This window comes from Leuciscus leuciscus (genome assembly GCF_965113295.1).
Source record: "Leuciscus leuciscus genome assembly, chromosome: 9".
In the NCBI taxonomy this organism is placed as follows: Eukaryota; Metazoa; Chordata; class Actinopteri; order Cypriniformes; family Leuciscidae; genus Leuciscus; species Leuciscus leuciscus.
In genome coordinates, this window is record NC_138733.1 from 9,182,624 (window position 1) to 9,207,476 (window position 24,853).

General features: G+C 32.0%; 1 protein-coding gene and 1 pseudogene across 2 annotated transcripts in view; one reads left to right on the forward strand and one right to left on the reverse strand.

Moving 5' to 3' along the window:
- LOC309505877 (NLR family CARD domain-containing protein 3-like) overlaps window positions 1–9,947 on the forward strand; it is a 58,094-nt pseudogene extending 48,147 nt beyond the window's left edge. The window contains exons 6-7 of the transcript XR_014211820.1: window positions 7,563–7,625; window positions 8,678–9,947. The product of XR_014211820.1 is annotated as an NLR family CARD domain-containing protein 3-like (transcript). The remainder of the gene's footprint in view (window positions 1–7,562; window positions 7,626–8,677) is intronic.
- Window positions 9,336–24,853, reverse strand: part of LOC309506383 (putative N-acetylated-alpha-linked acidic dipeptidase) — a 63,707-nt gene continuing 48,189 nt past the window's right edge. Inside the window, exons 3-5 of the mRNA XM_082180280.1 lie at window positions 11,482–11,563; window positions 11,206–11,298; window positions 9,336–10,882 (exon numbers count right to left, since the gene is read on the reverse strand). Of these exons, the coding sequence (XP_082036406.1) occupies window positions 10,675–10,882; window positions 11,206–11,298; window positions 11,482–11,563 (383 nt within the window). The 3' untranslated portion in view covers window positions 9,336–10,674. The remainder of the gene's footprint in view (window positions 10,883–11,205; window positions 11,299–11,481; window positions 11,564–24,853) is intronic.

Genomic DNA, 24,853 nt, shown 5'->3' on the forward strand with positions numbered 1-24,853 from the left:
GTTGACTAAAACGTCACATTTAAATGTTACTGTGAGATTGACAATTAAGAATCAAATCACTGAGTTTGTGAAATTAGTGATGGTTCTCTAGTAAAGTGCAGATTTAATGTGTAGCAACGACTCTTACATAACAAGAATAGCAATGTACAATGAGACATTTAAGATTATTTACAAGCCATTACTTTTGTCATTACAGTCCACAATCTCACAAAGTTCCATTATAAACAATAAAGTTGTCTACACTGCATAAAGAAAATCTGTCTTTTTGTAAATGAGAGGATTCACAAACAAAAAAAGAGATCAGCAAACATGTCTGTGATCGGCTACATTTCTTACCGTGGCAGAAAACACGTTGTAAATGGAAACATTTGACCATGAACCTTGGATAAGAATTTTACATTTGTTGGAAAGCTATTTGATAGTGTTTAAATTATGTTATTTGATTTTCATCTCTTGACAGGTTGAGTTATTGTGGCGTCACAGATGAAGGTTTTGCTGCTCTGACTTCAGCTCTGAGATCAAACCCTGAACACCTGAGAGAACTGAGTCTGTCTGGGAATAAAATAGGAAAATCAGTGAATCTGCTGTCTGATGTACTACAGAATCCTCACTGTAAACTGGAGAAACTGAGGTAAGATCATATTTGACTCTCACACATGAATCACAATCAACATTTCAGTCTCTTGACTTTAAACAGACTCGAGCTCAACACAGTCAGAACTGAGAAATGAAGAACATGCTGGATTCATTCTTACTGTTAATTATGTTAATCTTTCTGCATTGACACTTTCTAAAGGATTGTTTTTAATTCTGTAAAATCACACACACACACACACACCAATTTATTACTCCATACATATTACATACAGATCTAAGTAACATAGCAAAACTAGCCTATGTAGTGAATAGTGTAATTTAAAGGAGAACTCGGCAACTCTAGCGAACTCTAGTCACTTCTTCGCTGATTTTTCCTTTTGTTGTCGCATGTTTTCCCCACGAGCTCCCCCTATAGCTGTGGGGGGGCGTATATTTCACAACACGGTCGTAAAAAACTCACTTGCGGCGGCCTCCTCCCCCTCTCTACCGCTGCTCATGTGCGTTTGTTTTGATCGGAGCAAGCCAACTGTATCGTGTGGAGCTATGTCTACCGAGGTGGGTCATCTGGTAATACATCATACATGCGTGTGTGTTTATGTCGAATTGCCGTAAAGCAATTCGTGTTTCGCGCTCGTTCTCGTTCTCGCTTCTCACTGCCGGGACGGTAGTCCCCAAGTTGCAAGGTTGGTTTTCCGCCTGGGAACGCTGGGGGGAGCGGGGAAAGTCACCAATATCACCAGAACAGGTTGTTTAACCATCCAAATGAATTCTAGACAGTTTTATTAAGTTAAAAAAGTTACCAAGTTCTCCTTTAAGAGATTATTTTTCCTGATTGAATGATACTTTAGATGTTTTATGATCATGTTTTGTGACATTTTAGATCTCAATCTAATGATCCATCAAACATATTAATTTGTGCTTTAAGTTTGAACTTTCTCTTTAATAATGGATTCACTGCTAAACTGATCTGATCTGAACTGAGAGAGTGAAGTGTGTGTCATTGTTCTCTACAGGTTGAGGGATTGTGGCGTCACAGATAAAGGTTGTGCTGCTCTGACTTCAGCTCTGAGATCAAACCCTGAACACCTGAGAGAACTGGATCTGTCTGGGAATAAAATAGGAAAATCAGTGGATCTGCTCTCTGATGTACTACAGAATCCTCACTGTAAACTGGAGAAATTAGAGTAAGATCATATTTGACTCTCACACATGAATCACAATGTAAAGTATATTTGAAGTGTTCAGCCTCTTTCTGCTGCTGTGAGTTCAGATTATTGAGCTGTAAATGATTGAACACATGAGCTGATCCTCAATAACATGAAACTGCAGGACTGAGAGTCACACTGAAATACACACTTTCACACACAATCAACATTTCAGTCTCTTGACTTTAAACAGACTCGAGCTCAACACAGTCAGAACTGAGAAATGAAGAACATGCTGGATTCATTCTTACTGTTAATTATGTTCATCTTTCTACATTGACACTTTATAAAGGATTGTTTATAATTTTGTGAAATCACACACACACACACACACACACACACACACACACACACACACACACACACACACACACACACACACACACACACACACACACACACACACACACACACACACACACATTCACGCACGCACACATTTGAATGCTTTTATTTGGACCTGAAAGACATTACAAAGAAAACAAGATCCAAATACTCTGGGAAGAGTCTTTGACACGGTGACAGGTCTACAATTCATGGCTCACATACTTGTACAGGTCCTTACATTTATAATACTCAACACATTAAGGATAAACAAAACATCTCCGTCTCCATATTTGCATGCTCCCTATGATGGCTGAAACAGAGCAGAATTTCGCAAGCCTTTTTGCCTCCTTTTTTTGCAGCCCCCCCCCCCCCCTAACTGCATCCCCCTGATCACACTCTTATGGACATGGCCCAAACTTCCAAATACCAGAATTATTCATTTACAGTTGTATCCAAGTTGGTGAATGAGATCTACTAGTGGTTGATATTTCAATCATTTGGAATAGTAGCAAGTATCCGTATACAGGTCAAAACAGCAGCCCACCTCAAAGATACATACAGATTTCATAACCTCCTTTACAATTAGTCAATTACAATGTCAGGAGTATTTGGCATGTTTTTAAAGTAGTCACTGTCAGATGTGTTATGATGAAACCAGTTAAATTGTACAGTTATTCCATTCCTTTTTTACTCACAATTTGTACAGTGTCCCAACTTTTTCTGATTTGGGGTTGTAAATCTTACTATCATGTCCACAGATTACCTTTTGCAAGTACTTTGCAACCAGATCAACCAGACGGTCATGTCTGGCATAAAGTCCTTTATAATTGTAGCATTCGTTTAGTATGTGAGCAACCGTTTCATTTTCCTGCTGAGTTGGATGTAATATACAGCAGGGTTCATGCTTTGATGGATACCATGTTGCCAGATTGTACTCGTTGGGAGACACTGTAGTCTTGATTTAATCATGAATATTAGGATGTCATCTGAGATTGAGGGGTTTGTCAAGACAGAATGAGACACTGAATGGTCGGCAAATTGAAGTAATGCAAGGTTTCCTTGTAATCTGAGACCCGTCCAGTGCTGTTCGTTTTGGGTCGTCTAAGATGAAGAATTGAGGCTCTTGTGTGTTTAATCTGAAGCTGCTGAGGTGTACTGTCTTTATTAAAGATTGCCAGGGTGGAAACCAGCCATTTATTACTCCATACATATTACCTACAGATCTAAGTAACATAGCAAAACTAGCCTATGTAGTGAATAGTGTCATTTAAGAGATTACTGTTCCTGATTGAATGATACTTTAGATGTTTTATGATCATGTTTTGTGACATTTTAGATCTCAATCTAATGATCCTTCAAACATATTAATTTGTGCTTTAAGTTTGAACTTTCTCTTTAATAATGGATTCACTGTTAAACTGATCTGATCTGAACTGAGAGAGTGAAGTGTGTGTCATTGTTCTCTACAGGTTGGGTTATTGTGGCGTCACAGGTGAAGGTTTTGCTGCTCTGACTTCAGCTCTGAGATCAAACCCTGAACACCTGAGAAAACTGGATCTGTCTGGAAATAAAATAGGACATTCAGGAGTGAAGTTGCTCTCTGATCTGAAGAATGATCCACATTATAAACTGGAGACATTATACTACTGTGAGTATATTTTTATTTCAAGCTTAAATTGACCTCATTTCAGTGACAGGTCTCATATGTGTGTAACTGGAGAATATAAGATAATAATTCAGCTCCACTTTAGTCTCTGTAAACTATTTTTAATAAGAGTTTAATTCTGTGATGTGAATATGATCTATGAATAGGCTAGGTCTATATGAATATTTTCATCCATGTTTACATGTACAACTTTTGTTTCAATTGGAATTATTTCATTCCGATTGATGAATCCAAACGTAGTGTTTACATGAACGATAAATACAATTATCGGGTTGATGTGTGTTTATATGTCACAAGCTTCAAATGGGAATTGAGTTTTTGACATGCACACACTGCACGAATATTTCCCGCTGTTTGCACATACTATTCTCCTACTTTGTTTGTTTGTTTTAAACAGCAGACTTAATATTTATATATTATGGGTCCGGTCTTAATTAGGAGACAATGAGCACATGACCCGTTGTGCCGTGCTGCTTATATTTATCCCGCAGTAAAAACACCCGTACCTGCACCCGAAACAGCCTGTGGATGAGAGTCTGAAAGAAGGACTGAAGGCCGTGAGATTGTGTTGGTCATTCATGACACTTCATTCAACAACTACAACAGCTCGTACGCATCATGCGGCATTACGTCATTGCACACACACAGAACTTTCCAGATTCGGTTTTCAATCTGATCAAGTGTTTACATGTCCTCTCGATCGGATTAGAAAAGGAATAAACCACCCAATCCGATAGAAATTTCATTCGGTTTGAGTTCATTCAATTAAAGGTCCCATTCCATGGATTATTTTTATTATTTTATCATGTTTCCAGGGGTGCCCTTATAATGTTAGTATGTTTTTTAGATCAAAAATTGTTATAATTTAGAAATAAAAGGCATATTTCCTAGCCTGATTTCATTCCCTGGTTTGAACACTCTGTTTGAAGGGGCGTGTCTGCTGAGAGACTTCAGCGTAAACGCCCTCTGCTGTGATTGGCTGAAATGCTTGCATATGAAATATCTGGCATTACATGTGAAACTATCTGGAAAACTTTTACTATTACAGCTATTATACGTTTTTACTATTACAGCTATCGGGATTAACGAATCGTGAGAAGTTTTTTAAGTATTTAGATCTATTTAAATCACATAAAAAATTGCAGTGACGAGCATTGAGCAGATGACAGCCTGTTGATCGCGTGAAAAAAGATCTTATCATTGCAACGCAGTTTCTGCACTCACTAATGATTTCACCAATGCAAACATGAGGTATATAAATACAGTAAGAGCTTCGTTGTGCAGTGTAACAGCGTCATTGATTTCATAACGAGTTTTGGCAAGTGTCAGATAAACTCGCGCTGTGTGATTGACAGCTTGGACGATTGGAAAGGGGTTGTTCTTTGATCGCTTTCTGTATATTAATCACAGTTTAAGTAAGATTATTTTCATCCTACTAAGAGAAACGATGTGAAGTTGATCGCTACTTCCATATTAAATCACTACTTGTACTTACCGCTTGCTGGAATATAGTTGAAATTTCCCCCTTCGTCAATATGAAACGCTGAGAGAAGCCTGCTTGATATTATCCCAGGTTAGAAAAACAGTCCGTGGTGAAAAGGACAGAGCAAACTAACAACTTCGAATTAAACTTTTGTGGTATCAGATTATAGGTAAACATCAACCACGTCTGTTGACATTTCGCCATCAATACGCCTGTGTTCCTGTGGGCGGAGGTTAGTCTAAACACGGTTCTGGTGATGTCATTAATGCAGGAAGTAGAGGGGTGTAGTCCAATTAGGCATGTGCCGGTATCACATTTTCATGCTGCGATTAATTGAGTGATCTTTTATCACGGTATACGGTATTATCACGATATTTTAATTGCACATGAGAAACAGATGGATTTGGGGGGATGTAAAAAATAAAATAAAACTTGCATCACAAGGTGTAATTGTGATTGTCAAAACATTTGGTAACTAAACTAAATTTTATTAAGTTTAGTGACAACATGTTACAATGATTACATGGTACAATGACTGGTAGGCTACTGTTTGTTAACACACATTTAACGATTTCAATTTAATACTTGGGATTTGATTTAAATCTTGATTCAATATTGACTTATTTTGGATAAATATTAGGAAGGCTACAGTAGATAGCCCACATGTTATTTTTTTCTGAATGAAAAAAAAAAATCACATAATGCTATGTAACCATATAGAGCCCTATCAGCTGGTATTATTAAAGGTTACAAATAACTAATTAAATCAAATATAATGTGGTTTTCATTATAATAACAATTATGTAATGACACAAGTAAAAATATAATAAATATGTAAAAAAGTGCAGTGCACATATTCAGCAAAATACTCCTCTTTATCTATATGTTTTAGTCATCTAACATGCTGATGGTCATTAAATGGTTTAAATGTAACGTTCTGTGACACAATTGTTCTCCTGTTTCATATCAAAAGTAACCTGCTCTGTCTTGTTTGACGGTCTTCGTGTCCTCTTTGCTCCGCGATTTTTCTCTGCGTGAGAAAACGGATGTGTGGCGTGAGCGTGTGAGAAGTCTCGCGCTGAATGCGTCGAGTTGGCAGCTCTGCTTTTAGAAGCGGGATGGATCCGGATAGATCGGCGGCGGCCATAGACTGTAGGCGACGGCATTCCTCCTTCCGCCATGCTGCTTCTCCATGTGAGGACTGTTTACATTAGACTAGAAGTGCGCACCGGGCGCATGCTTATTATACACGTGGCGATTGTTTACATCAGAGTGCGCACGTGTTTCGCGCAGCATATGCAGTGTTTGTTTAAGCGGTTGATGGAAAATAAGCTATAATGCGCGTTCTAAAAATCTAAATTCGGATCTATTATTTTTCACGGTATTTTGAAGTGCCCGCGATAACAATATCGTGCATATTCATTACCGCGATTTATCGCATTACCGAATACCGGCACATGTCTAAGTCCAATCGAGCCGTTTTTTGTAGTCAACTTCTGTTAAATAAAATATCTCGCTTGGCATTGAACTTTGAGCTTTATAATTTTACAGATATTATTTATACTCTAACAACAACATTACACACTAACTAAAGTTTGAAACATGGGATCACATAGAACGGGACCTTTAAGGTGTTTACATGAAGGCTTTTCAGTCCGAGCCGTCAATCTGATTACTAACAGATTATTTGTTTGCATGTAAATGCGTGTGTGTGTGTGTGTGTGTGTGTGTGTGTGTGTGTGTGTGTGTGTGTGTGTGTGTGTGTGTGTGTGTGTGTGTGTGTGATAAAGTGAGTGCTGATTATCATTTACTGTTACTAACCTTTTCCAGTTTTTCATTAAAGGGAGGTTCTGAGTAAAATCAACCTATAGGGTCCTTTGCACCATGACCTCGAGCCAAACACCCCCCAGAAGCATTTTTTCCCTTGGTCGAACATTATTAAAGTTTGAGCTTATTTAGAGATATCAGCCGGATGGCTTAATAAAACCCAGAATGTACCAAACTTATACAGTGGTTCTGTACTCATAAAAAAAGACATTGGAAAGTTTGTAAGTACATCAGGAGTTTATTTAAATAACACTTGCCTGATGGCTAATGCTACCGCTAACCCGGACGTCGAGGTCACTTCAGTGATTTGAGAAAAGCATGTAAAAGTCCTGACAGAAAGCGATGCATAAGGATGTAGTGTAACGACGCCCTGTGTGTTTTTGCCATTGTCCAGTGTGGTGATGTTATTTATTAATGGTCTGTACTTTTGTTGTCTGATGAATGATTTTTTCTGCAGCTGAAAATGCGTTTGTTCTTTGATGGAGAAAAAGAGTTTGAGCTGAAGATGAGCCTGTGGGGGGTGAGTTTCAGTGACCATCCATTATCTGTCCTTAAAACACATTTAGTGTCATCGATATAACATTACTGATTTATTCATATTTTGAACTAGCTTTTATTTTTTATATTTTGCATTTTAATTTTGGTTAAAGGTTTAGTAATTTTGTTGTGGTTTTTGTCTCTTTTTTGGTTAGTTTTTCTTTCTTTTATTAGTTTACTTTTTATTGAAGTTAATGGCTGAAATACAAGAATTTAACGTTTTTTAATATTTAATTTTATTTCAGTTGATGTTTATTTTAGTTAAAGTAACAAATGTTTTTTTTTAGTTAACTATAATAATAAGACAATTTGTTCAGATAATTTGATAAACTTATTAATTTAATTAATATTTATTATATTTATATTTATTATTTTTTTTACACATGCATTGAAAAGTTTGAATTTGTTTATGACCTTAAAACTTTTTCTCTAAAATCTACTTAAGTGCATGAAATTACTTTGTAGACAGTGTTGTTGAAATAAAGCTGAAATATAAATATTATTATAATATAAATAAAAAATGTGAAATGTTGAAAAAACTGAAAGAAATTATTTCAAGTTGAAGTGCTGAAATTACTAAAGCTGAAATAAAAAGTAAATTAAAGCTTAAAATAAATAAAAATGACAAAAGCACATAACAAAAATACTAAAACTGAAATTAAAATGAAAGCTGAAAATAAAAAAAATTTAATCTGATTCAAAATAATAAATACTTCAATAGTATAAATAATACTAAAACAACACTGGTTAGACAAATATACATTTTGCCTACATACAAACTTGTTTTTTTATTTTTTTAAATGATAAGTTAGTGGAAGGAAAAGTAAATATAGTTGACCTTATAATATATATTACATTTGTTTAACTATGTAATTCTCATACATCCATTTATTTATGCCATATTTGATTGGATTACATTAGTACTAAAAAGTTAGAAAAAGAGACTGTATATTAATGACAAAAGAAGAATTCAAAGTTCATGATTTTGCAGTGTATTTGGGTCATTTTGTTGATATATGATTGTGTGTTTGACAGGTGATTGACATCAGTAAGAGTGTTGTTAACATGATGGCCTCTAAAGTGGAGGTGGTCATGAAGAAGGCGGAGCCTATAACCTGGGGGCGGCTGGACACGCCCCCTCCAAAGCCTCAACCGACCAATGAGAAGAAAGAGGATCAAGACCAAGAGAAAATGATCGCTTGACTCCCGCCGACACGCTCAGGCTCTCAGACAGCAGTGATCAACTAAACCTGCATCCTCACCCGCTGTATGATCTGGCAAATCTGTGAGATTATTGATTTATTTTATTGGAGTTCATAATAATCCGATATTATGATAATCTGATAATATTGTGTAGGATGAGCGCAGCCGCAGACTGTTCTTGCTTTACTCTAATCAGTTTAGATGTGAATGAAAACGAAGCTGTGAGGGATAGAAGTACATTTACACCATCTTTACATTAATATTATAATAATATTAAAACGTTATCAAAATATAGTAAATATCAAACTAATGCATCCAAATAACTAACTAACTATCATTAACTGTTGGAGCTGCTGCAATTTTGGTTATTTTTGTATGACATTACAACAGTCAACTAGTAATTTTACCAGTTGGTTTTATTAATCAGGAACTCGTGATTATGGTAATTCTAATATGACATCAATGCAGCATCACTTTTTCTTTTGTCCCCCCTGCACATTATTTTTTTCACTTAATTTGTGGAAATGCTAATTTCATTATTTCATAGAATGAAATATAAATGTGTTTTTGTGAATCTACTGTTCATGAGACTCATGTTACTGTAAACATTAAACTCAAATGTGTCTAACTTCAGGAGATTTTACTTGCTAAATCTAATTTTCAAATAGCATGCACTCTCTATATTTTATTTTTGTAAAACAGTGCTTTATTAGGAAGAATTTCTCTGGAAATTGTTTATAAAACCATTAAATTGTCACATGAATGTTTTATATATATAAAAACATAAACGTTTCTGTTTCTGCAAAGTCGCGGCTTCAACAACATATACAAAGTATGACAATGAAAATCTGAGGTATTGTTTATGTGCTTTTCTTAATGTTAAAAGCATCTAATCATGAGTGTGTGAATATCAGTTCGGGTGACCTTTATAGACACACTGACAGCGACAATGGATAACAGAATGGATAATCAGAAGAACTGATAAGAATGTAAATGTGTGCCTTGAAATGCAAGAGTCGCTTTGGATAAAAGCTTCTGCCAAATGTATAAATGTAATAATTCACCTAAAATCCTGAATATAAAACAAACAAGAACTTTGAAACTGTCAACTCTGTGTGATCAAATAAGTCTGTTCTATGACAAAGATTGTTTCAGTCGGTGTATTTTCAATAATGTCAAAGTAGTGTAATAATTATGAATTATTTGTCCATTTCGCTTACAGAGACTCCGCCCACAAGCTCTTCTGATTGGCTGTGACTCGAGATTATGTCGTGTTGAATCTTATCGTATCGGGTCTGATTTCACAATGAATTCAAGTTCAGAAACAAGTTCTATTTGCATGTTTTGTAATTCTACATGTGTATGTAAGAATAGTTTTACAAATAATTCTCTCAAATGTCACAATTTAGGCAAGATTTACAAGCAACAAAAAACATTGCTTTTACAATTTACAATGTAAGTCAATAGAAATGTTCAACTTTATGACATTGTACAGTTCACTTCATCAAAAATAACACTGTAAAACCTGTAAAATATGTCGGTAGTGATTGCCTATTGGTTCTAGATCAGGGTTGCTGACAGTAACATTACAGTTAACCCTAACTGAATAAGATTGTGAACTAAATTAAAGAAATGAATGCCATCCCTGCAAATCTCTTTGGATGAAAGAAATCTGCTTAATATTGACGATCTATCCACTCGCTCGCGAGAGACAGATCTGCATGTCAGGTCCTTATAGTCGCTGCGTTTGATCAAACATTGACATGTTAACTAACTATTTTGCTGACATGTTGTAGTCGTGCATCAATAGCATGTTTTGAAAAGCAGATTTAAAGGAAGTCTGTCTGTCCGACGACCGGCTTTAGCGTCCCGGCGGCTGCGTTGACGGTGAAGGCAGAGATGCTGATTTGGCGTTCGACCTCGTCCCAGGCCTTCTGCGGGTTCACCGCATTCTCAATGTCGAACAAAGCGTCATAAATCCCTGGGAAAGACTCGCCTGCGTATTTATTGTGACTGCTGGGTGCGAAGATGACATGCCTGGAAGAAACGAAAGAGAAAAAGACAAACATGTTGTTTGTGCATGGACCAGAAAACATCTAATCAGACACGGGTAATACTTAAACTGATCCACAAAACACTGTTGAGTGTTATTACCTTCTTAATGGAAGTACAGGTTATGCTAAATTTGGCATTTGACAGTGCATTGTGGGTAGGAGCAAACTATACCAAGAAAAAGCCATTCTTTAGAGCTCTAATACTACAAAACGTATGATTGTTTCTGTTTTTAGACTTAAACCACTAATCCTAAGGTTTAAACGTGAGTTATGAACTTCACAGTGTAATGATAGATTGTGCTTTACCTGTAAAATGGTCTTCCAGGCAAACCCAACGGATCAATGAAAGCTCTCTCTAAATACATCAGCTGATCATTTACCATCCGCACATCCAGGGCACTGAGAGACAGATAAAGATAAGGTAACAGTTGTAATGTGTCATGAGATGTGACACAGGAACACGTCATCATATAACAGGCCATGAGACTCTATAACAGCACTGTGACACAACACCTAACCTGTGCGTAAACTCAAACCTAGCGTTTAGTGCTGAAGACTGTGCTGTTGTTTTGTCATTCATACTTAGAAGTGTCGAGCTGATCAAGACGCTGATGAAAGTCTCTCGCTGCGACTGTGAAGTTCTCAACCGCTGAGAAGAGAGAGTCTAGAAACACATGATAAAGAAAGAGGTTGACTGTCAGGAGATAAATCAAGAGCTTTGCATTTGACATGGAAATAACTGCATGTGGAGAGATGGGATGCATCCAATTCTTATACTCATATCTATGGCACACTTTTTTTTAAGTGCTACACTCTTAAAAAATAAAGGTTATAAAAGGGTGTTTTTACAGCGATGGCACAGAATAACCAGTTTTGGTTCTTCAAAGAAACTTTCAGTGATCACTTCTTAAAGTGGACCTATTATGTCCCTTTTCAAAGTCTTGGTTTTGTTTCTGGCTCTACTAGAACAGGGTTTCATACTTGAATTTTCAAAAACACATTATGTTCCCATATTCTCCATAGTTGCAGCTCCTCTCTTCCCAGTCTGTCCGTAACGCTCTGTTTAGTTCCTGTCTCTATGAAGCCCCTCCTTCTGAAAAGCACACTGTGCTCTGATTGGTCGGTTGGATCAGTGTGTTGTGATTGGTCAAGCGCTTTGAGTGTGTTTTCGAAATGTCCCGCCCCTTACCATAACCGCCAGTTTCAACACTCCTAACTAACTCGATCAGGCCCCGCCCCTTTATTCTGCGTACTAATTATTTAAATGAGGAATATTGTGACGTGTTCGTCACTGTAATTTACTGTATTGTTACCAGATTCAGTTCACACATCACTGCTGCCCTGATGTTTATACTACAACACTTATTTTGGGAAAAATATATATTTTAAATTGTATATACAATTGTAAATGTAGAATTTTTATGATTTTTATCAAAAATATTCAATAACTTCACTGTAATTTACTGTATTGTTGCCAAATTCAGTGCACACATCACTGCTGCCCTGATGGTTATACTACAACACTTATTTTGGGAAAAATATGTATTTTAAGTTGTATATACAATTGTAAATATATGATTTTTTTAATGATTTTTATGAAAAATATTCAATAACTTCACTGTAATTTACTGTATTGTTGCCAAATTCAGTACACACATCACTGCTGCCCTGATGGTTATACTACAACACTTATTTTGGGAAAAATATGTATTTTAAGTTGTATATACAATTGTAAATATATGATTTTTTATGATTTTTATGAAAAATATTCAATAACTTCACTGTAATTTACTGTATTGTTGCCAGATTCAGTTCACACATCACTGCTGTCCTGGTGGTTATACTACAACACTTATTTGTGAAAAATATATATTTTAAATTGTATATACAATTGTAAATGTAGAATTTTTATGATTTTTATGAAAAATATTCAATAACTTCACTGTAATTTACTGTATTGTTGCCAAATTCAGTGCACACATCATTGCTGCCCTGATGGTTATACTACAACACTTATTTTGGGAAAAATATGTATTTTAAATTGTATACAATTGTAAATGTAGAATTTTTATGATTTTTATGAAAAAAATTCAATAACTTCACTGTAATTTACTGTATTGTTGCCAAATTCAGTTCACACATCACTGCTGCCCTGATGTTTATACTACAAACACTTATTTTGGGAAAAATATGTATTTTAAGTTGTATACAATTGTAAATGTAGAATTTTTATGATTTTTATGAAAAATATTCAATAACTTCACTGTAATTTACTATATTGTTGCTAGATTCAGTTCACACATCACTGCTGCCCTGATGTTTATACTATAACACTTATTTTGGGAAAAATATATATTTTAAATTGTATATACAATGGTAAATGTAGAATTTTTATGATTTTATGAAAAAAATTCAATAACTTCACTGTAATTTACTGTATTGTTGCCAAATTCAGTTCACGCATCACTGCTGCCATTATGGTTATGCTACAACACTTATTTTGGGAAAAATATATATTTTAAATTGTATATACAATTGTAAATGTAGAATTTTTATGATTTTTATGAAAAAAATTCAATAACTTCACTGTAATTCACTGTATTGTTGCCAAATTCAGTTCACGCATCACTGCTGCCCTTATGGTTATGCTACAACACTTATTTTGGGAAAAATATGTATTTTAAGTTGTATAAACAATTGTAAATATATGATTTTTTATGATTTTTATGAAAAATATTCAATAACTTCACTGTAATTTACTGTATTGTTGCCAGATTCAGTTCACACATCACTGCTGTCCTGATGGTTGTACTACAACACTTATTTGTGAAAAATATATATTTTAAATTGTATATACAATTGTAAATGTAGAATTTTTATGATTTTTATGAAAAAAATTCAATAACTTCACTGTAATTTACTGTATTGTTGCCAAATTCAGTGCACACATCATTGCTGCCCTGATGGTTATACTAAAACACTTATTTTGGGAAAAATATGTATTTTAAATTGTATACAATTGTAAATGTAGAATTTTTATGATTTTTATGAAAAAAATTCAATAACTTCACTGTAATTTACTGTATTGTTGCCAGATTCAGTTCACACATCACTGCTGTCCTGATGGTTGTACTACAAAACTTATTTGGGAAAAATATATATTTTAAATTGTATATACAATTGTAAATGTAGAATTTTTATGATTTTTATGAAAAATATTCAATAACTTCACTGTAATTTACTGTATTGTTGCCAAATTCAGTTCACACATCACTGCTGCCCTTATGGTTATACTACAACACTTATTTTGGGAAAAATATGTATTTTAAGTTGTATATACAATTGTAAATATATGATTTGTTTATGAAAAAAATTCAATAACTTCACTGTAATTTACTGTATTGTTGCCAGATTCAGTTCACGCATCACTGCTGCCATTATGGTATATACAACTTAAAATACATATTTTTCCCAAAATAAGTGTTGTAGCATAACCATAAGGGCAGCAGTGATGCGTGAACTGAATTTGGCAACAATACAGTGAATTACAGTGAAGTTATTGAATTTTTTTCATAAAAATCATAAAAATTCTACATTTACAATTGTATATACAATTTAAAATATATATTTTTCCCAAAATAAGTGTTGTAGTATAACCATCAGGGCAGCAATGATGTGTGCACTGAATTTGGCAACAATACAGTAAATTACAGTGAAGTTATTGAATATTTTTCATAAAAATCATAAAAATTCTACATTTACAATTGTATATACAATTTAAAATATATATGTTTCACAAATAAGTGTTGTAGTATAACCATCAGGACAGCAGTGATGTGTGAACTGAATCTGGCAACAATACAGTAAATTACAGTGAAGTTATTGAATATTTTTCATAAAAATCATAAAAAATCATATATTTACAATTGTTTATACAACTTAAAATACATATTTTTCCCAAAATAAGTGTTGTAGCATAACCATAAGGGCAGCAGTGATGCGTGAACTGAATTTGGCAACAATACAGTGAATTACAGTGAAGTTATTGAATTTTTTTCATAAAAATCATAAAAATTCTACATTTACAATACAATTTAAAATATATATTTTTCCCAAAATAAGTGTTGTAGCATAACCATAATGGCAGCAGTGATGCGTGAACTGAATTTGGCAACAATACAGTAAATTACAGTGAAGTTATTGAATTTTTTTCATAAAATCATAAAAATTCTACATTTACAATTGTATATACAATTTAAAATATATATTTTTCCCAAAATAAGTGTTATAGTATAAACATCAGGGCAGCAGTGATGTGTGAACTGAATCTGGCAACAATATAGTAAATTACAGTGAAGTTATTGAATATTTTTCATAAAAATCATAAAACATCATATTTACAATTGTATATACAACTTAAAATACATATTTTTCCCAAAATAAGTGTTTGTAGTATAAACATCAGGGCAGCAGTGATGTGTGAACTGAATTTGGCAACAATAAAGTAAATTACAGTGAAGTTATTGAATTTTTCATAAAAATCATAAAAATTCTACATTTACAATTGTATACAATTTAAAATACATATTTTTCCCAAAATAAGTGTTGTAGTATAACCATCAGGGCAGCAATGATGTGTGCACTGAATTTGGCAACAATACAATAAATTACAGTGAAGTTATTGAATATTTTTCATAAAAATCATAAAAATTCTACATTTACAATTGTATATACAATTTAAAATATATATTTTTCACAAATAAGTGTTGTAGTATAACCACCAGGACAGCAGTGATGTGTGAACTGAATCTGGCAACAATACAGTAAATTACAGTGAAGTTATTGAATATTTTTCATAAAAATCATAAAAAATCATATATTTACAATTGTATATACAACTTAAAATACATATTTTTCCCAAAATAAGTGTTGTAGTATAACCATCAGGGCAGCAGTGATGTGTGCACTGAATTTGGCAACAATACAGTAAATTACAGTGAAGTTATTGAATATTTTTCATAAAAATCATAAAAAAAATCATATATTTACAATTGTATATACAACTTAAAATACATATTTTTCCCAAAATAAGTGTTGTAGTATAACCATCAGGGCAGCAGTGATGTGTGCACTGAATTTGGCAACAATACAGTAAATTACAGTGAAGTTATTGAATAATTTTGATAAAAATCATAAAAATTCTACATTTACAATTGTATATACAATTTAAAATATATATTTTTCCCAAAATAAGTGTTGTAGTATAAACATCAGGGCAGCAGTGATGTGTGAACTGAATCTGGCAACAATACAGTAAATTACAGTGACGTTATTGAATATTTTTCATACAAATCATAAAAAAAATCATATATTTACAATTGTATATACAACTTAAAATACATATTTTTCCCAAAATAAGTGTTGTAGCATAACCATAAGGGCAGCAGTGATGTGTGAACTGAATTTGGCAACAATACAGTAAATTACAGTGAAGTTATTGAATTTGTTTCATAAAAATCATAAAAATTCTACATTTACAATTGTATACAATTTAAAATACATATTTTTCCCAAAATAAGTGTTGTAGTATAACCATCAGGGCAGCAATGATGTGTGCACTGAATCTGGCAACAATACAGTAAATTACAGTGAAGTTATTGAATATTTTTCATAAAAATCATAAAAAATCATATATTTACAATTGTTTATACAACTTAAAATACATATTTTTCCCAAAATAAGTGTTGTAGCATAACCATAAGGGCAGCAGTGATGCGTGAACTGAATTTGGCAACAATACAGTGAAGTTATTGAATTTTTTTCATAAAAATCATAAAAATTCTACATTTACAATTGTATATACAATTTAAAATATATATTTTTCCCAAAATAAGTGTTGTAGCATAACCATAATGGCAGCAGTGATGCGTGAACTGAATTTGGCAACAATACAGTAAATTACAGTGAAGTTATTGAATTTTTTTCATAAAATCATAAAAATTCTACATTTACAATTGTATATACAATTTAAAATATATATTTTTCCCAAAATAAGTGTTATAGTATAAACATCAGGGCAGCAGTGATGTGTGAACTGAATCTGGCAACAATATAGTAAATTACAGTGAAGTTATTGAATATTTTTCATAAAAATCATAAAACATCATATTTACAATTGTATATACAACTTAAAATACATATTTTTCCCAAAATAAGTGTTTGTAGTATAAACATCAGGGCAGCAGTGATGTGTGAACTGAATTTGGCAACAATACAGTAAATTACAGTGAAGTTATTGAATTTTTTTCATAAAAATCATAAAAATTCTACATTTACAATTGTATACAATTTAAAATATATATTTTTCACAAATAAGTGTTGTAGTATAACCACCAGGACAGCAGTGATGTGTGAACTGAATCTGGCAACAATACAGTAAATTACAGTGAAGTTATTGAATATTTTTCATAAAAATCATAAAAAATCATATATTTACAATTGTATATACAACTTAAAATACATATTTTTCCCAAAATAAGTGTTGTAGTATAACCATCAGGGCAGCAGTGATGTGTGCACTGAATTTGGCAACAATACAGTAAATTACAGTGAAGTTATTGAATATTTTTCATAAAAATCATAAAAAAAATCATATATTTACAATTGTATATACAACTTAAAATACATATTTTTCCCAAAATAAGTGTTGTAGTATAACCATCAGGGCAGCAGTGATGTGTGCACTGAATTTGGCAACAATACAGTAAATTACAGTGAAGTTATTGAATAATTTTGATAAAAATCATAAAAATTCTACATTTACAATTGTATATACAATTTAAAATATATATTTTTCCCAAAATAAGTGTTGTAGTATAAACATCAGGGCAGCAGTGATGTGTGAACTGAATCTGGCAACAATACAGTAAATTACAGTGACGTTATTGAATATTTTTCATACAAATCATAAAAAAAATCATATATTTACAATTGTATATACAACTTAAAATACATATTTTTCCCAAAATAAGTGTTGTAGCATAACCATAAGGGCAGCAGTGATGTGTGAACTGAATTTGGCAACAATACAGTAAATTACAGTGAAGTTATTGAATTTGTTTCATAAAAATCATAAAAATTCTACATTTACAATTGTATACAATTTAAAATACATATTTTTCCCAAAATAAGTGTTGTAGTATAACCATCAGGGCAGCAATGATGTGTGCACTGAATCTGGCAACAATACAGTAAATTACAGTGAAGTTATTGAATATTTTTCATAAAAATCATAAAAAATCATATATTTACAATTGTTTATACAACTTAAAATACATATTTTTCCCAAAATAAGTGTTGTAGCATAACCATAAGGGCAGCAGTGATGCGTGAACTGAATTTGGCAACAATACAGTGAAGTTATTGAATTTTTTTCATAAAAATCATAAAAATTCTACATTTACAATTGTATATACAATTTAAAATATATATTTTTCCCAAAATAAGTGTTGTAGCATAACCATAATGGCAGCAGTGATGCGTGAACTGAATTTGGCAACAATACAGTAAATTACAGTGAAGTTATTGAATTTTTTTCATAAAATCATAAAAATTCTACATTTACAATTGTATATACAATTTAAAATATATATTTTTCCCAAAATAAGTGTTATAGTATAAACATCAGGGCAGCAGTGATGTGTGAACTGAATCTGGCAACAATATAGTAAATTACAGTGAAGTTATTGAATATTTTTCATAAAAATCATAAAACATCATATTTACAATTGTATATACAACTTAAAATACATATTTTTCCCAAAATAAGTGTTTGTAGTATAAACATCAGGGCAGCAGTGATGTGTGAACTGAATTTGGCAACAATACAGTAAATTACAGTGAAGTTATTGAATTTTTTTCATAAAAATCATAAAAATTCTACATTTACAATTGTATACAATTTAAAATATATATTTTTCACAAATAAGTGTTGTAGTATAACCACCAGGACAGCAGTGATGTGTGAACTGAATCTGGCAACAATACAGTAAATTACAGTGAAGTTATTGAATATTTTTCATAAAAATCATAAAAAATTATATATTTACAATTGTATATAAAACTTAAAATACATATTTTTCCCAAAATAAGTGTTGTAGTATAACCATCAGGGCAGCAGTGATGTGTGCACTGAATTTGGCAACAATACAGTAAATTACAGTGAAGTTATTGAATATTTTTCATTAAAAAAATCATATATTTACAATTGTATATACAACTTAAAATACATATTTTTCCCAAAATAAGTGTTGTAGTATAACCATCAGGGCAGCAGTGATGTGTGCACTGAATTTGGCAACAATACAGTAAATTACAGTGAAGTTATTGAATATTTTTGATAAAAATCATAAAAATTCTACATTTACAATTGTATATACAATTTAAAATATATATTTTTCCCAAAATAAGTGTTGTAGTATAAACATCAGGGCAGCAGTGATGTGTGAACTGAATCTGGTAACAATACAGTAAATTACAGTGACGTTATTGAATATTTTTCATACAAATCATAAAAAAATCATATATTTACAATTGTATATACAACTTAAAATACATATTTTTCCCCAAATAAGTGTTGTAGCATAACCATAAGGGCAGCAATGATGTGTGCACTGAATCTGGCAACAATACAGTAAATTACAGTGAAGTTATTGAATATTTTTCATAAAAATCATAAAAAATCATATATTTACAATTGTTTATACAACTTAAAATACATATTTTTCCCAAAATAAGTGTTGTAGCATAACCATAAGGGCAGCAGTGATGCGTGAACTGAATTTGGCAACAATACAGTGAAGTTATTGAATTTTTTTCATAAAAATCATAAAAATTCTACATTTACAATTGTATATACAATTTAAAATATATATTTTTCCCAAAATAAGTGTTGTAGCATAACCATAATGGCAGCAGTGATGCGTGAACTGAATTTGGCAACAATACAGTAAATTACAGTGAAGTTATTGAATTTTTTTCATAAAATCATAAAAATTCTACATTTACAATTGTATATACAATTTAAAATATATATTTTTCCCAAAATAAGTGTTATAGTATAAACATCAGGGCAGCAGTGATGTGTGAACTGAATCTGGCAACAATATAGTAAATTACAGTGAAGTTATTGAATATTTTTCATAAAAATCATAAAACATCATATTTACAATTGTATATACAACTTAAAATACATATTTTTCCCAAAATAAGTGTTTGTAGTATAAACATCAGGGCAGCAGTGATGTGTGAACTGAATTTGGCAACAATACAGTAAATTACAGTGAAGTTATTGAATTTTTTTCATAAAAATCATAAAAATTCTACATTTACAATTGTATACAATTTAAAATATATATTTTTCACAAATAAGTGTTGTAGTATAACCACCAGGACAGCAGTGATGTGTGAACTGAATCTGGCAACAATACAGTAAATTACAGTGAAGTTATTGAATATTTTTCATAAAAATCATAAAAAATTATATATTTACAATTGTATATAAAACTTAAAATACATATTTTTCCCAAAATAAGTGTTGTAGTATAACCATCAGGGCAGCAGTGATGTGTGCACTGAATTTGGCAACAATACAGTAAATTACAGTGAAGTTATTGAATATTTTTCATTAAAAAAATCATATATTTACAATTGTATATACAACTTAAAATACATATTTTTCCCAAAATAAGTGTTGTAGTATAACCATCAGGGCAGCAGTGATGTGTGCACTGAATTTGGCAACAATACAGTAAATTACAGTGAAGTTATTGAATATTTTTGATAAAAATCATAAAAATTCTACATTTACAATTGTATATACAATTTAAAATATATATTTTTCCCAAAATAAGTGTTGTAGTATAAACATCAGGGCAGCAGTGATGTGTGAACTGAATCTGGTAACAATACAGTAAATTACAGTGACGTTATTGAATATTTTTCATACAAATCATAAAAAAATCATATATTTACAATTGTATATACAACTTAAAATACATATTTTTCCCCAAATAAGTGTTGTAGCATAACCATAAGGGCAGCAGTGATGTGTGAACTGAATTTGGCAACAATACAGTAAATTACAGTGAAGTTATTGAATTTGTTTCATAAAAATCATACAAATTCTACATTTACAATTGTATACAATTTAAAATACATATTTTTCCCAAAATAAGTGTTGTAGTATAACCATCAGGGCAGCAATGATGTGTGCACTGAATTTGGCAACAATACAGTAAATTACAGTGAAGTTATTGAATATTTTTCATAAAAATCATAAAAAATCATATATTTACAATTGTATATACAACTTAAAATACATATTTTTCCCAAAATAAGTGTTGTACCATAACCATAAGGGCAGCAGTGATGCGTGAACTGAATTTGGCAACAATACAGTAAATTACAGTGAAGTTATTGAATTTTTTTGATAAAAATCATAAAAATTCTACATTTACAATTGTATATACAATTTAAAATATATATTTTTCCCAAAATAAGTGTTGTAGCATAACCATAATGGCAGCAGTGATGCGTGAACTGAATTTGGCAACAATACAGTAAATTACAGTGAAGTTATTGAATTTTTTTCATAAAATCATAAAAATTCTACATTTACAATTGTATATACAATTTAAAATATATATTTTTCCCAAAATAAGTGTTATAGTATAAACATCAGGGCAGCAGTGATGTGTGAACTGAATCTGGCAACAATATAGTAAATTACAGTGAAATTATTGAATATTTTTCATAAAAATCATAAAACATCATATTTACAATTGTATATACAACTTAAAATACATATTTTTCCCAAAATAAGTGTTTGTAGTATAAACATCAGGGCAGCAGTGATGTGTGAACTGAATTTGGCAACAATACAGTAAATTACAGTGAAGTTATTGAATTTTTTTCATAAAAATCATAAAAATTCTACATTTACAATTGTATACAATTTAAAATACATATTTTTCCCAAAATAAGTGTTGTAGTATAACCATCAGGGCAGCAATGATGTGTGCACTGAATTTGGCAACAATACAGTAAATTACAGTGAAGTTATTGAATATTTTTCATAAAAATCATAAAAAATCATATATTTACAATTGTATATACAACTTAAAATACATATTTTTCCCAAAATAAGTGTTGTAGCATAACCATAAGGGCAGCAGTGATGCGTGAACTGAATTTGGCAACAATACAGTAAATTACAGTGAAGTTATTGAATTTTTTTGATAAAAATCATAAAAATTCTACATTTACAATTGTATATACAATTTAAAATATATATTTTTCCCAAAATAAGTGTTGTAGCATAACCATAATGGCAGCAGTGATGCCTGAACTGAATTTGGCAACAATACAGTAAATTACAGTGAAGTTATTGAATTTTTTTCATAAAATCATAAAAATTCTACATTTACCATTGTATATACAATTTAAAATATATATTTTTCCCAAAATAAGTGTTATAGTATAAACATCAGGGCAGCAGTGATGTGTGAACTGAATCTGGCAACAATATAGTAAATTACAGTGAAGTTATTGAATATTTTTCATAAAAATCATAAAAATTCTACATTTACAATTGTATATACAACTTAAAATACATATTTTCCCCAAAATAAGTGTTTGTAGTATAAACATCAGGGCAGCAGTGATGTGTGAACTGAATTTGGCAACAATACAGTAAATTACAGTGAAGTTATTGAATATTTTTGATAAAAATCATAAAAATTCTACATTTACAATTGTATATACAATTTAAAATATATATTTTCCCCAAAATAAGTGTTGTAGTATAACCATCAGGGCAGCAGTGATGTGTGAACTGAATCTGGCAACAATACAGTTTATTACAGTGAAGTTATTGAATATTTTTCATAAAAAAATCATAAATTTACAATTGTATATACAATTAAAATACATATTTTTCCCAAAATAAGTGTTGTAGTATAACCATCAGGGCAGCAGTGATGTGTGTACTGAATCTGGCAACAATACAGTTTATTACAGTGAAGTTATTGAATATTTTTCATAAAAAAATCATACATTTACAATTGTAGATACAATTAAAATACATATTTTTCCCAAAATAAGTGTTGTAGTATAACCATCAGGGCAGCAGTGATGTGTGAACTGAATTTGATGACACTATAGTGTGTGACAGTGAAGTTATTGACTGTTTTCGTAGTAACGCTTTTCGGGTTTTGCACTTTGCAGACGGTCCCTTCGGATCTGTCTCTCTGCTGCTTGCGCATAGAGATCAATGTATTTTGTCCACTGCGAGGGAAAGCTCGTTTGGAGGAAAATTAGGTTGTAGCTGATTGTCTACATTACTACGATTAAAAAGAGGTGTTATTTGTGCAGAAACAATGTTTAGCTCACGAGTTATTGACCCGGGAAGTTCGAATCTGTGAATTTACTGCCAACTTTACTCAACTCTTTTAGTTAGCCTATAGAAATTAGTACAAAACTTATTATGAAAGTTTCCTTTATTTTTCAGTGCATTTGTTTTACAATATATGGCTATTACTATCATGGGATTAATATTATAACTATTATTATGTAGGCCTAGTAGTAATGTAGAGACAGACACTGTAACTAAAATAATTTTTCTTTGTTTCATTTTCACCAGATTGATGAATTTAACATTAAAAAGCACTATATACAGTATATATATATATATATATATATATATATATATATATATATATATATAAGTTGATTGGATTGGATTTTTTGCTGCCGCATCCTTCTCACCTTTTTTACCCCTGACCTGTTTTCATGCCTGAGTAAGAAAAGAAAATATTATGACTATTATTAGGATACTTAGTAATACAAGTTCTGCTAGGAATAGTGTAACTGAGACAACATTACAAGATTGGCTACATATATTTGCATACATGCAGTACATAGAATCAAAATGATAATATATTTTATACTGTATTTTAGTCCATACCCTCAATGTTGAAGGAAATAAAGGTGCAAGGTTAACAATCATTTATATCTGACTACTATTTCTCCCATTTGTAAGGTTTCCCAAATGCAGCGAGCGCCGGAGACAGTGGGAGCGTGCCCTGAGAAGGGAAGGTTTTGTGGCTAATGACAGAACACTGCTCTGCAGTGAACACTTCAGAAATGAAGATTTCGACAGGACAGGGCAGACTATCAGATTAAAAGCTGGAGCTGTTCCATCTGTCTTCAACTTCCCTGCTCATCTTCAGAGGGTACGTGTATAATTGGCCAACTAGAATACAAGGTGTTAAAGATGGATGCATCGATATTTAAATGTGATTTGATGTCACACTTTCTGCAAGTTTAGCAATACATAAAGTGTATTACAGATCAATTGAATATTTAACTATTTTTTCAGCCGGTAGCACCAAGAAGCACAAACGCTTCAAGAAAAGCAGGAGAAAACCAGCCCATGGACCCCGAGCAGGATCAACCTCCGCCTGATGTTGTGAGTATTTGTACACATGAGGAATGTCACTAACAAATACACTAACCCTAACCCTAATTAACTTCATTATATATTTATTTTTTATTTTTATTTTTATTTTTTTCAAAGCCACAGCCATCCACTAGAGAGAGGCAAAGGAGTCGGAAGAGGAAGGCCCCTGACCACCAATATGCAATGCCTTCCTCTCCAAAGGCTCTTAAGGCCAAACTTGATGCAGCCATGGCCACAGTGCGTAAACTGTGGCGGGAAAAGAGCAATGCCTTGGCAAGGGTAAGGAGGGCCAAGAAGAACATGAAGGCTCTTCTGGAGAAGAGCTGTCATCAATGAAGAGCTGAATGACAAGCTGGAATGCTACTCAGGTAAAATAAATAATGACTTTAAATGTTTTGTCTTTTTTATGTTCTTTGTTAGACATAAAAATTACTA